We start from the raw sequence: 17,286 nt of genomic DNA on the forward strand, positions 1-17,286 counted from the left end.
TAATCCCTAGCCCAACCCAATAATAACAACAAAAAAAAACTAGTAGCGCCATGAAAAAAGTACCCTTTGATCCAAGGTTTAAGAATTTTAATTTCAAGGGTAGACAAGTCTTTTTATTTTGCTGATAAAAAAATGAAAAAGCCTCCATTATCAGTTATAGTTTTTTTTATTTATTTCAAATGTAAATAGGTTATTGATATGATTCGAGCAACGAAAAAACGATCTGATTCGGTTTCTGTCGTAAAATTCCAACTGTCCAGTTTTACGACATCAAACATAACTCGCAATCCGACTGTTGGATCATACTAAATATTTATCTAGAGTTTCTAGACATATTGTTAAATGTTGGGTTAAAGTTGTAGATCAATCGAAGTCCAATAATGAAATGCAACACATACTAGAAGCTACTATATGGGTTCTAATATCTGATTTCTTTTGATTTATGAACTTCTTATTTGTTATGGATTCTTTATCCAGTGAACACTAGGTTATTCAGCAGCAACTGGGAGTCAGAAAAAAAAAACAAATATTTGGTAAAACAAAGTGGTTTCAATTAAGCTTTGAATATGCCAGCACAATACATCAACAAAGCATGTGTTTTACAAGAGAGATAATGGACAAGCAAGCCACTTTGGTAGCAGCATCTTCATACAAAGTGAATATCACTTTCAAATTCCTTACAAGATAAGATGGGGCAGTCATGGGCAGTAAAGGAGAAGTCAGAGAACACATGAAAACAAAAATGACAGATTCCAGCACTAATGAATAATTTCGGCAGCTTTGTGTAATTCAAATTTCAGTTTTTGTTGTTTTTATTTTATGCTGTATTTTATTTAGGTCATGTCCAGACCTTAGTTCTTTAAGTTATTAGTTTAGGGAAATATAAATACCCTTTTGAAAGTGAATGTAAGGCTTGGAAATTACAGACTTTGTTGAATGAATTATTTGTGTTTGAGAGGATTTTCACACTTTAGTTCTTAAATAAACTGAAAATTAACTTATTGAAAAATACAACGTGATGATAATATTCGCTTCAATTAATTATTGTACACTTTGATATCAATAGATGAAAATAACCTTTATGGTATCCTAACTATTTGTTTTTTTTTCTTAACAACATTAATGTCATTTTACTATGCAATCCAAAAGACAAAACCTATTTTGTCCCCAAACAATTTTAAAATATCAAAACGGTCCAGTACAAAGAAAATTCTATTAGCCTATGAGTGTTTTTTTTAAGAAAAAAAAAAGGGAAAGAAGGTGAAAATATTCTTTTTATCTAGAATGCAATGTGACTAGGTGAACAGTGTATTCACCTTCTTTTCCATTTATTTTTTTAATATTTACAGACGTGGTCATTTGAACTATTGACTTGTCCTAAAATTTGAGCAACCATGTTCAAATAAAAAAGTGCACTGCTTTTGTGGATATTGGATGACATTTTAATATGAACAAATGCATCAACCAAAGCCAACAGATACCTGCCTCAAAAAGTAGCCTTGTCAGAATGGACACTTGACAGTATTACGGATGGAGGGTTGAAATTAAGCAAATTACTTTTCTAAAGCTTGAAAATCCCTAATTAATTTAAGTTTATTAGACCATAAATTATAAGTTTATTAGAACTACAAGCTCAACATTCAACATTCTGGATAAAATAATAATTACTTGCACAAGAGGTTTATCATATGTTTAGAAAATTATTTTTACAAGCGTGGTCATTTGAACTATCTACGAGTCCTAAATTTTGAGCCACCAGACAGATTCAATGCTAGGGAAAAAACCTGCCTTTGTGGATATCTGTTGATTTGAGCTTTCTAGCCGTGTCTAGATGCTTGACTTGTTCAAATTCTTGGCAAAACCTCTTCCATCCTATTTATTTTTATGTTTTAAAAGTATTTTTGAAAAAATTTTAAAAATTTTTATTTTTTCTTTGCTTCAAATTAATATTTTTTTGGTGTTTTAAGATCATTTTGATGTGCTAATGTCAAAAATAGTTTTTTAAAAATATTATTTTAATGTATTTCCGAGTAAAAAATACTTTAAAAAACAATTACAACTACACCCTCAAATACCCTCGATTTTCTTCCTATGCAACCATTCTCTTAATAGATGTAGTATAAATAAGAGAGTATGTTACCTAGTTCCTATGCTCAAATCAAGTAGTTTTAGAGATGACTACATGTCTAAGCACTACAACAATGTTGCCATTTCTGTGTTTCCTTCTCTTTTCCTTCTTATGGTCAGCTTCAGCTCACACTCATGAGGATTTTCTACAATGCCTTTCCCTTTATTCTGAAGACTCCAATTCCTTTTCCAAGCTCGTTTATACCCCAAACAACTCTTCCTATTTACATGTCTTGCAGGGCTCTATACAGAACTCCAGGTTTAATACAACTGCAACCCCAAAACCTCCAGTTATTGTCACACCAATGAATGTATCCCACATTCAAGCCACCATTTTCTGTTCCCAAAAACATGGCATGAATGTTAGAATTCGCAGCGGCGGCCATGATTATGAGGGTCTTTCATATGTTTCTGTTCTCCCTTTTGTCATCATTGATCTAATCAATCTTCGAGCAATCAATGTTGATGTAGAAAACAGCACTGCTTGGGTTCAAGCTGGTGCAACTCTTGGCGAGCTTTACTATAGCATTGCTGAGAAAAGCGGAACTCTTGCCTTTCCTGCAGGTGCTTGTCCTACTGTTGGTGCTGGAGGGCACTTAAGTGGAGGTGGGTATGGAGGGCTGATGCGGAAATATGGCCTTGCTGCTGATAACATAATTGATGCTCAATTAATCGACGCTGAAGGTAGAATTCTTGATAGAGCATCAATGGGAGAAGATTTGTTTTGGGCCATTCGAGGCGGTGGAGGAAATACTTTTGGAGTTGTTGTTGCATGGAAATTGAAGTTGGTTCCTGTTCCACACACAGTGACATTCTTCTCCGTCTTAAGATCTTTGGAAGAAAATGCAACCAAGTTAATCCATCGGTGGCAGTACGTTGCAAATAAGCTTCCCGAAGATCTCTTCATTACAGCATATATAACCAAAATTAATTCTAGTCAGGAAGGAATTTCAACAATACAAGCTGAATTCCCTTCTTTATTTCTTGGTGGGGCTGATAGGCTTCTTCCATTAATGCAAGAGAACTTCCCTGAGCTCGGCTTAGTGAAAGATGATTGCACCGAAATGAGCTGGGTAGAATTTGTCCTCTACAATTCTGGATATTCTAGTAATTCTTCCTTGGATGTGTTGCTCAACAGGACTCCTCAATACATAACAAATTTCAAAGCAAAATCTGACTACGTCAAGAAACCTATGCCTGAAATTGCGTTCGAAGGGATATGGAAAAGGTTTCTTAAAGTAGGTATAGAGACGCCTAGGTTGGTCCTAGTTCCATATGGAGGAAAAATGGATCAGATTTCGGAATCTAGCATCCCATTTGCGCATAGAGCTGGTAATTTATACAAAATTCAATACTTGGTGCTTTGGAATGAGCAAGGCAAGGAAGCATCAATGAGACATATAGCTTGGATTAGAAGGCTTTACAGTTACACGGCTCCTTATGTTTCAAAAAACCCTCGAGAAGCATATATCAATTATAGGGACCTTGACGTAGGGATGAACAATATTCAAGGCAACACAAGTTATAAACAAGCAAGCATTTGGGGCAGGAAATATTTCAAGAATAACTTTGACAGGTTAATACAAGTGAAGACTGCAGTTGATCCTGATAATTTCTTTAGAAATGAACAGAGCATCCCACCACTCTCTTCTTCGTGATCATAGCGACCAGATGGTTTTTTATATTTGAAAATGATTTGATGCTGATAAAGGTATTTTCTTCTGTATTAGACATTAATAAGAGTTTGGTCAGTGATCATTTATGGCCAGAGTTTTTATGTATTAGTCCAATAAAAATGGAGATTGCTTGCTTGTTTGGGAAAAAAATGTATTAGTCCAATAAAAACAACACAACTCATCATTTTGAAGATTCACACTTGAAGTTTGGGAAAAAATGGTGGAGGAAATAAAGTTGCTGGAATTGAAAAAATTGATGGAAGAGATTTTGTATACTGGAGAATGCAAATTGAAGATTATCTCCACGGAAAGAAACTTCACCTTGCTTTGCTAGGAAGAAAGCCAGAAAATATGGATAAAGAAGAATGAGTCAGATTAACCTTAATGAGAAAGGTTGCATATAATGTCATCAAAGAAAGAAGTATTGTGGGGCTAATGACAGCAATGCACGACATGTATGAAAAACTATCAGCAAACAACAAGGTGTATTTGATGAAGAATTTATTTAATTTAAAGATGACAGAAAGAATATCCATCACACAACACTTAATAATATCAACATTATCACGAATCAATTGTTATATGGTGAAATTGAGTTTGATGATGAGCTACGAGCATTGATATTGTTGGCTTCACTTCCAAATAGTTGGGAGGCTATGCAACTCTGCCGAAAAGTCTAAATTAAACTATTATAGCATTCGAGACTTGATTCTCAGAGAAGAAGTTCATAGAAAAGATTCAGGTGATTCTTTAGCTTTTGGTTCTACCTTGAATCTTGAGATGAGAGGTAGAAGATTTGATAGATATTCAAATCATGGTAGATTAAAATCTAGACCAAAATCCTGTCAAGGTCGAAGCAAGTCAAAATTCAGAAAACAAGTAGAATGTTGGCATTGTGGCAAACTAGGTTATATTTAGGTGAACTGTAACTTGATGACGAAGGATGATGAGAATAAATCTGCTAGGCAATAACAGAAGATGGACATGAAGCATTAGTACTTTCGGTTTACAGTTCCCTTGATTCTTGGGTGTTAGACTCAGGAGCCTCTTTTCACACTACTCCACACCTAGAAATCATACGGAATTATGTTGCTGGTGAATGTTGTAACCTATTTTTGGATCCCCACAAATAAAATAAAAAGAAAATAATAATAAAAATAATAAAATGAACACTGTTCATCTCTCTCTCTCTCCACGCGTTGCCTAAAGCCCCACGCCCCCTTAAAACATGGAACAGTGGCCGAACCTAAAGCCCCACGGCCCCTGTCTAGCCGACCAGCAGGCCGCTCCCCTGCTCCCCATGCGTAGCGACGCCTTCCCCACTCCCTCTTCGCCTATAAATACTTCCCTTAGCAGCTGCAACAGGGGAGGTTTTTGGGAGGGGAAGGACGAGAGGTAGTGTTTTTGGAACGAGAGAGAGGGCTGGAAAACTAAAAGAGGGGGAAAGTTTTTGAACAAAAGAGAGGGGAACGGGAAAGAAGCAAAGGAAACAAAGAGGCCAAGCAACGCTGAAACGGTAGAGGGGAGGAAGAGCAGCCGCAACGCCACCGTCAGCTCATCATCTCCTTCATCCCAGTTGCCACACCAAACTAGAACCTCTGTCGTTCTCCATCAGAACCAAGTAACGTCGAAACAGCAGAGAGGAGAAAGAGCAGCCGCAGTAACACGCCAACTACACCAGCGTTGCCAAACGCCACCACCATCCTGCCTCAGCTCATCATCTTCCTCCCACCCGGCGCTGCACCATTTGAAGAAAAGGCAGCACCTGCTCCTCTGCACGGGGAAGAAGGAGGAGTAAACAGCTGATGTCATTGGACTTCCCAGCCACTGTCATCTTCATAACCACCGGGAGGCATTGTCGGTTTCCTCTCCGCCACCACCAGCATCGTCGCCAGCTGCCACTGCCCTCCTAGTCGACAACAGCCCCGCGAGCAGCAGAAACAGAGGAGAACAGAGTAAGAAAAAAAACAGCAGAGAAGAAAGGAAGAAAGGTCGACCACCAGCCCAGCCATCCTCCGGTAAGCAACCGCCAATAGCACCGCCTTCAGAGCCACCACAGGTCATCCCTCTGACCCTTATCTCTTTTTACTGTTCATCTTATTGCATGCGGAACGTGCACTATGCACGTTCTGCAAGCAAGAAAATAATTACCCGGTTACTGTGCATGTGCACAGTAACCGGCTAATTAATTAACATGTTACTGTGCAGGTGAAAATGCCAAAACACCCTTTCAAAAATATGTGATTTTCTGTAATTTTATTACTGTATTTTGATCAATATCGGTTTGTATTTTTATACTGCAAAGATACAAATCCGGTATTAAAATACCCGGTTTTCGTCAAGATATAAAAAAATAAAATAAAATAAAAATGTTTTGTTTTCATGCATGCGGCCTAGTCTCTCCAATATATATATATATATATATATATATTATAACATTATATTTTCATACAACAAAAGAAGTTTCAAAACAATATATGTATTAACATGCATTTTGGCTTTAATAACCAGTTTATTCAAGCCATGAGAACTAGGCCAATATTTCAAAAATTCCAAAAAAATTATTTTGTTTTCTTTTAATATCTAGGGTTACGATCTTATACGCAAGACGTATTCCGGATATTAAATTCTTTTGTTAACGTCAGAATTACCCAATAAGATAAAGATCTCCTTACCGAGGATGACTTTTCTTAAACCATACCAACAACTAGGAAACACGAAAAGACCTTAGATTTTATCAGACAAATAAACAACGCAGCTTACCTTAGGTAGGGCGTATTTGGGGTGCTAATACCTTCCCTTTACGCAACCAGTCCCCGTACCCGATCTCTGAGACTAGTTAGGGTTCCTAGTGATCAAAATACTAGGTGGCGACTCCCATTCCATTTTTCACCGATAAAAGACAATATTTTCTTGTCTCCCCACATTTGCCAGATAGATACCATACACATTTCCAGATAAAGTGGAATATTCGTCGCGACGCCGCACACGTGCGACAGTGAATATGGTGTGGCGTATCTAGCAGATGGAGAGCCATTGAAAATTGTGGGCACAGGAGATATGGAGATAAAACTGGCGCCAAACAGATCTGTATGGCAGTTACAACAGGTGAGACATGTACTTGAACTGAAGAAGAATTTGATCTCTGTGGGACAACTTGATGAAAGTGTCCATTTTCATAAATTTTATGGGAGCTATATGGAAGGGCTCTAAAGGAGCAATAGTTTTGGATCGAGGTTAGAAAACTGGCACCTTGTAAATGACCTCAGCATCAAATCATAGCATTTCTATTGCTGAAGCTAAAAATCAAGCATAATTATGGCATTATAGACTTGGCTGTATGAGTGAAAAGGGAATATGAAGCTTCTTCTTCCAAAGGGAAAGCTACCATGTCGATAGATAATGGTGAAAAATAAAATCATGATGAAGTTATGCAAGTTGAAGAATCAAGCAAATGAGAGTTGGCTATGAAAGATGAGATGAATTATTTGTTAGGGAATTAGACATGAAAGCTAACTGAACCACCTACATGAAAAAAAGCTTTGCACAACAAATAGGTGTCCAGGATAAAAGAAGAACACGATAGCAACAAACATTACAAATAGAGATTAGTCATGAAGGAATTCAACAAAAGGAAGGTATCAATTACATATATATCCTTTCTCTAATGGTGACACTTGCAACAATTAGATTGGTACTGGAAATTGTAGCCGCAGAAGATTTACATCTTGAACAGTTAGATGTGAAGAATTGTTTCCTTCATGGAGATTTAGAGGAAGACATCTACATGAAGCAACTTAAGATTTTTTCACTGAAAGGAAAAGAGAACATGGTTTGCAAGTTGAAAAGGAGTTTGTAAGGCTTGAAACAAGCTCTGGTATAAAAAGTTTGATAACTTTATATGCAGTAATGGGTTCATGAAACTGCAAGTAGACCATTGTTGCTATAGGAAGAATTTTGGCAACTCCTATATTATCTTATTGCTATATATGGATGATATGCTAATTGTATGACCTAGCATTGATGAGATCAATAAGTTAAAGAAATAGTTGTCTGAAGGATTTGGGAGCCGCAAAACAAATCCTTGGTATGAGAATTATCAGGAATAGAATGGTAACATGAAGCTTTCATAAGAAGAGTACATGAAGAAAGTTCCTCGGAGAACTCCAACTATACTTTTGTCTCGCAGTTCTCTCTAAGAAATCCTAGGTTTAACTTAACTAGTAGCGCCATGAAAAAAGTACCCTTTGATCCAAGGTTTAAGAATTTTAATTTCAAGGGTAGACAAGTCTTTTTATTGTGCTGATAAAAAAATGAAAAAGCCTCCATTATCAGTTATAGTTTTTTTTATTTATTTCAAATGTAAATAGGTTATTGATATGATTCGAGCAACGAAAAAACGATCTGATTCGGTTTCTGTCGTAAAATTCCAACTGTCCAGTTTTACGACATCAAACATAACTCGCAATCCGACTGTTGGATCATACTAAATATTTATCTAGAGTTTCTAGACATATTGTTAAATGTTGGGTTAAAATTGTAGATCAATCGAAGTCCAATAATGAAATGCAACACATACTAGAAGCTACTATATGGGTTCTAATATCTGATTTCTTTTGATTTATGAACTTCTTATTTGTTATGGATTCTTTATCCAGTGAACACTAGGTTATTCAGCAGCAACTGGGAGTCAGAAAAAAAAAACAAATATTTGGTAAAACAAAGTGGTTTCAATTAAGCTTTGAATATGCCAGCACAATACATCAACAAAGCATGTGTTTTACAAGAGAGATAATGGACAAGCAAGCCACTTTGGTAGCAGCATCTTCATACAAAGTGAATATCACTTTCAAATTCCTTACAAGATAAGATGGGGCAGTCATGGGCAGTAAAGGAGAAGTCAGAGAACACATGAAAACAAAAATGACAGATTCCAGCACTAATGAATAATTTCGGCAGCTTTGTGTAATTCAAATTTCAGTTTTTGTTGTTTTTATTTTATGCTGTATTTTATTTAGGTCATGTCCAGACCTTAGTTCTTTAAGTTATTAGTTTAGGGAAATATAAATACCCTTTTGAAAGTGAATGTAAGGCTTGGAAATTACAGACTTTGTTGAATGAATTATTTGTGTTTGAGAGGATTTTCACACTTTAGTTCTTAAATAAACTGAAAATTAACTTATTGAAAAATACAACGTGATGATAATATTCGCTTCAATTAATTATTGTACACTTTGATATCAATAGATGAAAATAACCTTTATGGTATCCTAACTATTTGTTTTTTTTTCTTAACAACATTAATGTCATTTTACTATGCAATCCAAAAGACAAAACCTATTTTGTCCCCAAACAATTTTAAAATATCAAAACGGTCCAGTACAAAGAAAATTCTATTAGCCTATGAGTGTTTTTTTTAAGAAAAAAAAAAGGGAAAGAAGGTGAAAATATTCTTTTTATCTAGAATGCAATGTGACTAGGTGAACAGTGTATTCACCTTCTTTTCCATTTATTTTTTTAATATTTACAGACGTGGTCATTTGAACTATTGACTTGTCCTAAAATTTGAGCAACCATGTTCAAATAAAAAAGTGCACTGCTTTTGTGGATATTGGATGACATTTTAATATGAACAAATGCATCAACCAAAGCCAACAGATACCTGCCTCAAAAAGTAGCCTTGTCAGAATGGACACTTGACAGTATTACGGATGGAGGGTTGAAATTAAGCAAATTACTTTTCTAAAGCTTGAAAATCCCTAATTAATTTAAGTTTATTAGACCATAAATTATAAGTTTATTAGAACTACAAGCTCAACATTCAACATTCTGGATAAAATAATAATTACTTGCACAAGAGGTTTATCATATGTTTAGAAAATTATTTTTACAAGCGTGGTCATTTGAACTATCTACGAGTCCTAAATTTTGAGCCACCAGACAGATTCAATGCTAGGGAAAAAACCTGCCTTTGTGGATATCTGTTGATTTGAGCTTTCTAGCCGTGTCTAGATGCTTGACTTGTTCAAATTCTTGGCAAAACCTCTTCCATCCTATTTATTTTTATGTTTTAAAAGTATTTTTGAAAAAATTTTAAAAATTTTTATTTTTTCTTTGCTTCAAATTAATATTTTTTTGGTGTTTTAAGATCATTTTGATGTGCTAATGTCAAAAATAGTTTTTTAAAAATATTATTTTAATGTATTTCCGAGTAAAAAATACTTTAAAAAACAATTACAACTACACCCTCAAATACCCTCGATTTTCTTCCTATGCAACCATTCTCTTAATAGATGTAGTATAAATAAGAGAGTATGTTACCTAGTTCCTATGCTCAAATCAAGTAGTTTTAGAGATGACTACATGTCTAAGCACTACAACAATGTTGCCATTTCTGTGTTTCCTTCTCTTTTCCTTCTTATGGTCAGCTTCAGCTCACACTCATGAGGATTTTCTACAATGCCTTTCCCTTTATTCTGAAGACTCCAATTCCTTTTCCAAGCTCGTTTATACCCCAAACAACTCTTCCTATTTACATGTCTTGCAGGGCTCTATACAGAACTCCAGGTTTAATACAACTGCAACCCCAAAACCTCCAGTTATTGTCACACCAATGAATGTATCCCACATTCAAGCCACCATTTTCTGTTCCCAAAAACATGGCATGAATGTTAGAATTCGCAGCGGCGGCCATGATTATGAGGGTCTTTCATATGTTTCTGTTCTCCCTTTTGTCATCATTGATCTAATCAATCTTCGAGCAATCAATGTTGATGTAGAAAACAGCACTGCTTGGGTTCAAGCTGGTGCAACTCTTGGCGAGCTTTACTATAGCATTGCTGAGAAAAGCGGAACTCTTGCCTTTCCTGCAGGTGCTTGTCCTACTGTTGGTGCTGGAGGGCACTTAAGTGGAGGTGGGTATGGAGGGCTGATGCGGAAATATGGCCTTGCTGCTGATAACATAATTGATGCTCAATTAATCGACGCTGAAGGTAGAATTCTTGATAGAGCATCAATGGGAGAAGATTTGTTTTGGGCCATTCGAGGCGGTGGAGGAAATACTTTTGGAGTTGTTGTTGCATGGAAATTGAAGTTGGTTCCTGTTCCACACACAGTGACATTCTTCTCCGTCTTAAGATCTTTGGAAGAAAATGCAACCAAGTTAATCCATCGGTGGCAGTACGTTGCAAATAAGCTTCCCGAAGATCTCTTCATTACAGCATATATAACCAAAATTAATTCTAGTCAGGAAGGAATTTCAACAATACAAGCTGAATTCCCTTCTTTATTTCTTGGTGGGGCTGATAGGCTTCTTCCATTAATGCAAGAGAACTTCCCTGAGCTCGGCTTAGTGAAAGATGATTGCACCGAAATGAGCTGGGTAGAATTTGTCCTCTACAATTCTGGATATTCTAGTAATTCTTCCTTGGATGTGTTGCTCAACAGGACTCCTCAATACATAACAAATTTCAAAGCAAAATCTGACTACGTCAAGAAACCTATGCCTGAAATTGCGTTCGAAGGGATATGGAAAAGGTTTCTTAAAGTAGGTATAGAGACGCCTAGGTTGGTCCTAGTTCCATATGGAGGAAAAATGGATCAGATTTCGGAATCTAGCATCCCATTTGCGCATAGAGCTGGTAATTTATACAAAATTCAATACTTGGTGCTTTGGAATGAGCAAGGCAAGGAAGCATCAATGAGACATATAGCTTGGATTAGAAGGCTTTACAGTTACACGGCTCCTTATGTTTCAAAAAACCCTCGAGAAGCATATATCAATTATAGGGACCTTGACGTAGGGATGAACAATATTCAAGGCAACACAAGTTATAAACAAGCAAGCATTTGGGGCAGGAAATATTTCAAGAATAACTTTGACAGGTTAATACAAGTGAAGACTGCAGTTGATCCTGATAATTTCTTTAGAAATGAACAGAGCATCCCACCACTCTCTTCTTCGTGATCATAGCGACCAGATGGTTTTTTATATTTGAAAATGATTTGATGCTGATAAAGGTATTTTCTTCTGTATTAGACATTAATAAGAGTTTGGTCAGTGATCATTTATGGCCAGAGTTTTTATGTATTAGTCCAATAAAAATGGAGAACACATGTCATTTGTTTTTTAAATAAATTAGCATTGATCAGTTGTTTGAACACTTCAATTTTTGTTTTATATGTAAGTTTTTTTTCTATATTTTGTGTGTGTTAATGACTTGATACCATCCAGCATTGCTGCTCATTGTGCTGAAGACGGATAAATTAATGGATAGGAAGCCAAAATAAAAGGACTTCGAGGAGTTTCAATATGAAAATAACAGAGTTACAAAGCCACATAGTATTGGTCAGGAATTTAATGAAATATACCAGCAAGTTTTATCATAAAAATACATAAATTATGGTCGAATTTCAATAGTAGCATGCAAGATGAACGAGTTTATAGGGTAGCTAATCAATTTTATTATAGCAATTGAATTTTTTTTTTATATATATATAATGAATTATTACTACTTATAAAAGTTATGAGGTGACTTTAAAATATTGCATATACTTGAATCATAAAATATTTCGGATTATTTTTCTAGAGTGTTGGCCATAAACAATTAGATGAATAAAAATATAATGAGAAGATGAAAGAAATCATGTGTGGTAGAAAAGATTTTATGCTTGCTGCAAAAGAAATTCCATTATATGATAGTCGCGATAGAGAAATCACAGAATATGAATTTTTTTACAATTCAAGGTCTCATGAGAAAAGTACAGGCTCATAAAAAATAGTCAACAAAATTCAAGAAGACATAGGTGCACAAACACTCTTCTTAAAATTCTATACAAAAGAAAAGTAAGATGACTCTGGATATACCCAAGAAGGTAGAGGGCATGGACAAGGCAGAGAAAGAGAAGGAAGAGGTAAATTTGGAAGAGGAGGTTGAGGCGGCCTCAATAGGTCAATTGGTTGACCAAATGAAGCAAATTGAACGACCGATTCCACTGACAGTAGCAATCAGAGACCCGGGTTTGAAAAAACAAAAGTTAAATATTATAATTGTCAAAGAATAGGTCATTATGCCAGGGATTGTTGGAATCCAACCAAAAGGGTTGAAAAGAATGTCAATCTAGTAGTAAAAGAGAATCAAGAAGCCACCATATTACTAGTCCATGATGAACGAATGAAAACCAAAGAAAACATGTGGTATCTAGAAAATAGAGCTAGCAATCACATGTGTGGAGACAAAGATAAATTTGTGGAGCTTGATGAATCAATTAAAAGTAATGTCACATTTGCAAATTATTCAAAGGTTTCCATCAAAGAGAAAGGTACGATTCTGATTCAAATGAAAGATGATAGTCATTAATTTATTGGTGATGTTTATTATATCCTAACTGTAAAAAGTAACATATAGAGTTTAGGATAATTTTTGGAGAAAGGGTTATGAAATTAAGATGAAAGATCATACTTTGATATTACTTGATACCTATGAAACTATGATTGCAAAGGTAACCATGATAAAGAACAAAATGTTTTTCTAAATATAGAGACAAATGTGCCTAAATGTTTAAAGGCATGTGTGAAATATGAGACATGGTTTTGACATAAGAGACTTAGGCATGTAAACTTTGATAGCTTGAAGATGATGGTGTAAAAAAAGATGTTAAAGGGTCTACCATCCATTGAACATCTAAATCAGTTGAGTGAATGATGTTTAGTGGGCAAACAATTTTACAAGAACTTTCCAAAGGATACATCTAGAGCAAGCCAACCCTTATAAGAGATACACGCATACGTATGTGGTCCTATTCAACCATGCTCATTGGATGAAAATTTGTATTTTCTACTTTTTATTGATGATTACATTAGAAGAACATCATTATACTTACAAGAAAAGTCTAACGTGTTTAATTGTTTTAAGAAGGCATTAGTTGAAAAAGAAAGTGGTTATTCTATAAAATCACTTAAGACAGACAAGGGGTGAATTTTGTTCTAATGAGTTTTGTGAAGATTATGTTATAGAAATACTCCTACCAGTGTCTATATCCCAAAAACAAAATGGTGTGGTAGAGAGAAAGAATAGAAGCATCCTAAATATGGCAAGAAGGATGCTCAAAACCAAGAAAATGTCAAAGGAGTTTTGGGATGAAGTTGTAGATTGTGTTGTTTACTTGTCAAATAGGTGTCTTACAAAAGAATTGAATGGCATGACTCCACAAGAGGCATGAAATGGAAGAAAGCAGTGCTACTCACTTGAAGGGTTTTTAGAACATTGGCTATGTGTATGTAGATGATCAAGTAAGGACCAAGCTAGATGACAACTTTTGGGTGGGCATATTAGTGGAGGAGGATTTAGCATGATCTCGCGTGAATTTCGCCTTACAACAGATATGTGTTAGATGCTAAATTGATTGATATTTAAAGCAGAATCCTTAATAGAGCATTAACGGGAGAAGACATTTTGGGCCTTTCAATTCGCTGGTGAAAACAGCTTCGGAGTGGTTTTAGCATGGAAAATAAACTTAGTTGTATTAGAGAACCATTTCAACCCAATAATTTAAGTTGTTAGGTGATGTCCCAATATATGATTTATATTATATTCTAACACACCCTCTCAAGTGAAAACCCTTTGGGCTAGAAACTTGCACAGACCCACACCATTTTGTGCTTAATTTTTATCAAATAAATAGGAATGGTGAGATTCGAACTCGTGACCGGTTGATCATTAAGGCTCTAATATCATATTAAAGAATCATCTCAACCCAATAACTTAAACTGTTAGGTAAGGTCTCAAGATATGATTTATATTATATTCTAACAGGGTGAAGTTTCCCCCGTAGTGATAGTCTTCGACATTGAAAGAACCTTGGAACACAATGCAACCAAGCTTAACAATCGGTGGAAATTCATCGGAAGCAAGCTTCCTACTGGAATCATCCTGCCAATATTCGTAGACAAAGTTAATTCTACTCAAGTAGGTAAAAAAATAGTAGCAGCTTCATTCCCTTACTTATAGCTTGGTAGGGTTGATACACTTATTCCTCTTATTCAAAAAAGCTTACCTGAGCTTGGTTTAGTTAAACAAGACTGCATTGAAATGAGTTGGATTGAGTCCATCCTCTACATTGCAGGATTTCCAAAAAAATACATCATTGGATGTCTAACTTGACAAAACTCCTTTTTCATCAACATATTTCAAATCAAAATTCGATTTCACCAAGTCATCAATGCCTGAAACTACATAGGAAGGGATGTGGGAAAGGTTCTTAAAGGAAGAAGTCAATGTTGGAAGAAGGATGGGTGTGGTAGAAGATCAAAATGAATAATGTAAAGTCAAAAACTCAAGAATAAGAAGAAGATTGAAATGAAGTTATATTTTTATTAAGTATTTTGCTCTAAGCTCTCTAAGTTATTTTCTCTCCTTTTATGCTTCTTTATAATGTTACAAGCCCTTTTATAGATATTAAGTCCTAGACAATCAAGAAATGAAACTAATATAATGAAATTATAATCTAAATATGAATTGTATTTTACTAACTAAATCAGCCGATCGTTTCTCAACCAGTCGATTGATTCCTAACTGTTAGATCAGTTTCTTTATTCTTTAGAAAAATCAGAAATTAAATTTAAATTTCAACAGCCAAGACGTTGAGATTGATCTTGACTCTTTAAGGAGAAAAAATGGATGAGATTCCAGAATCTGCCACTCCATTTCCACATATAGCTGGTAACATAATCAAAATCAACTACCTGTCAATTTGGAGGCAAAATGGTGAAGAGGCATCCAAAAGGCATATAGATTGGATTAGAGAGCTTTACAATTATACAACTCCTTATGTTTCACAAAATCCTCGAGAAGCATATATCAACTACATGGATCTTGACATAGGAGTAAATAAGGTTCAAGGTGACACATGTCAACAAGCTAAGATTTGGGGTCCGAGATATTATAATTTTGAAAAGTTAGCAACTGTGAAGTCTGCAGTTGATCCTACCAATTTCATTAGAAATGAACAGAGTATCCCACCTTTTTCATCTTGATTTTAAGATTTGATCCAATGGATTGAGCTTAAATTGGCAACAATTTTTACCTTTTTTTTATGGATGACACATTAATAAAAGTATTTCTAAAAAAAATTCATCATTTATATTGAATTAATAATTGGTAAAATTTATCTCACGATGTAAACCTGGTGGTTAAAGAAGTATGTTAAAACTTATTAAATTATTCTAAATGTACCTGGCCGAGATGGGAGGTGCACTCTCAAAATCATTCAGCTAGGAGATAGGCACCTCTGTTTTGTTAAGATCTCCTGGGATGATCTAGAGTAGATTTGTTGTGATTCCTTGTTTGAGAAATTGATATATATGACTTAGAAAGAAACTAATCAGATTTTATGCATTGTAATTGCTTTTGAAGTGTTGACATTAAGACATTTTTTGCGGATATATAAAAGAAATTTGTAAATTTCCTGTGAGGTGAATTCATATTTTCAACTATCTTGGACACTTGGCTATATGTCCAATTAGTTAAAAGATTTTAATATTTTTGAGACATTCACCAACGAGCTTTTTTTTATTTGGTGATGGTTGATTTTATTAAAAACATGGCTATTTAGATAGTAGCCATGAAAAAAAAGACTAAAAAATTTACATTGAGAAGGCAAACAGATAAAACAAAATAAAATTACATCAGTAAGTCAAGTCCTGTAATGGTTTGTCAAAAACTTAATGTTATCTACACTGATTAGATTAGAAGATCAAATCCTGAATATACGAACTGGTGATTACAGGACTTCAGCCAAGAAAAGAGACTGTAAAGGATCAAGCTAAAACAAAAATCAAAATCTACAGTACTCTCCTGGAAGACAACATTATTCTGGATTAGTCATACACTCTAGGCTAGCTGTTCAGAAGAATAAAAGCTTCCAAGCTCTTGTTTGAAAATTTTCAGTAAACAACGTAGATCATTGATATAACACGTCATTCAAGTACCTAGAAAAACATCCACTAAATCCCCACCGAGATAGAATTCTCATCAAAATATTCCAAACAAAATCACAAACATTATGGGCAACTATGCAAAATCAACAGCAACAAACAAAAAAGAATTTACAATTAATGGGCATCTTGTGTTTACATAGACACCCTCCCTCACGTCCAGTTTCAAATTAAAATCAAACTCAGATCAGACTTTAGATCGCGTGTTTCCTATGTCAATCTACCCGGCCAGGTTTTAATAACCATGCTACTTTTAAGTATCCTCATTCTTGAAAAATTAATGGTCGGCCGGCATATATGGGTTAATCCGAATACTCCCGTGTATATTTTTTAAACATTGGACAAGCAAAACTGAACAACAACCGAGTCTTAAGACAGCTATACACATGGTAGAGAATGACTATTTCAGAAGAACGACAAGCCGATAGTAATGTATTATATTATCGAATTAGCTTATATAAAATTTCTCTATTTGATGCTTTTTTCTTA

At 35.1% G+C, this 17,286-nt stretch overlaps 1 protein-coding gene and 2 pseudogenes across 1 annotated transcript; all 3 read left to right on the forward strand.

Annotated features, from left to right (window-relative positions):
- Positions 1-2,173: 2,173 nt before the first annotated feature.
- LOC133702618 (tetrahydroberberine oxidase-like) lies at positions 2,174-3,785 on the forward strand (annotated as a pseudogene).
- A 6,372-nt stretch (positions 3,786-10,157) lies between these two features.
- LOC133702646 (tetrahydroberberine oxidase-like) lies at positions 10,158-11,773 on the forward strand (annotated as a pseudogene).
- Positions 11,774-15,477: 3,704 nt separating this feature from the next.
- On the forward strand, positions 15,478-15,837 carry LOC133702813 (berberine bridge enzyme-like 24). Its single transcript, XM_062127127.1, has one exon. It carries the CDS (start codon positions 15,478-15,480, stop codon positions 15,835-15,837), a length of 360 nt encoding a protein of 119 aa, XP_061983111.1.
- Positions 15,838-17,286: the final 1,449 nt, after the last annotated feature.

The sequence above is a fragment of the Populus nigra genome, chromosome 9 (genome assembly GCF_951802175.1).
Source record: "Populus nigra chromosome 9, ddPopNigr1.1, whole genome shotgun sequence".
NCBI lineage: Eukaryota > Viridiplantae > Streptophyta > Magnoliopsida > Malpighiales > Salicaceae > Populus > Populus nigra.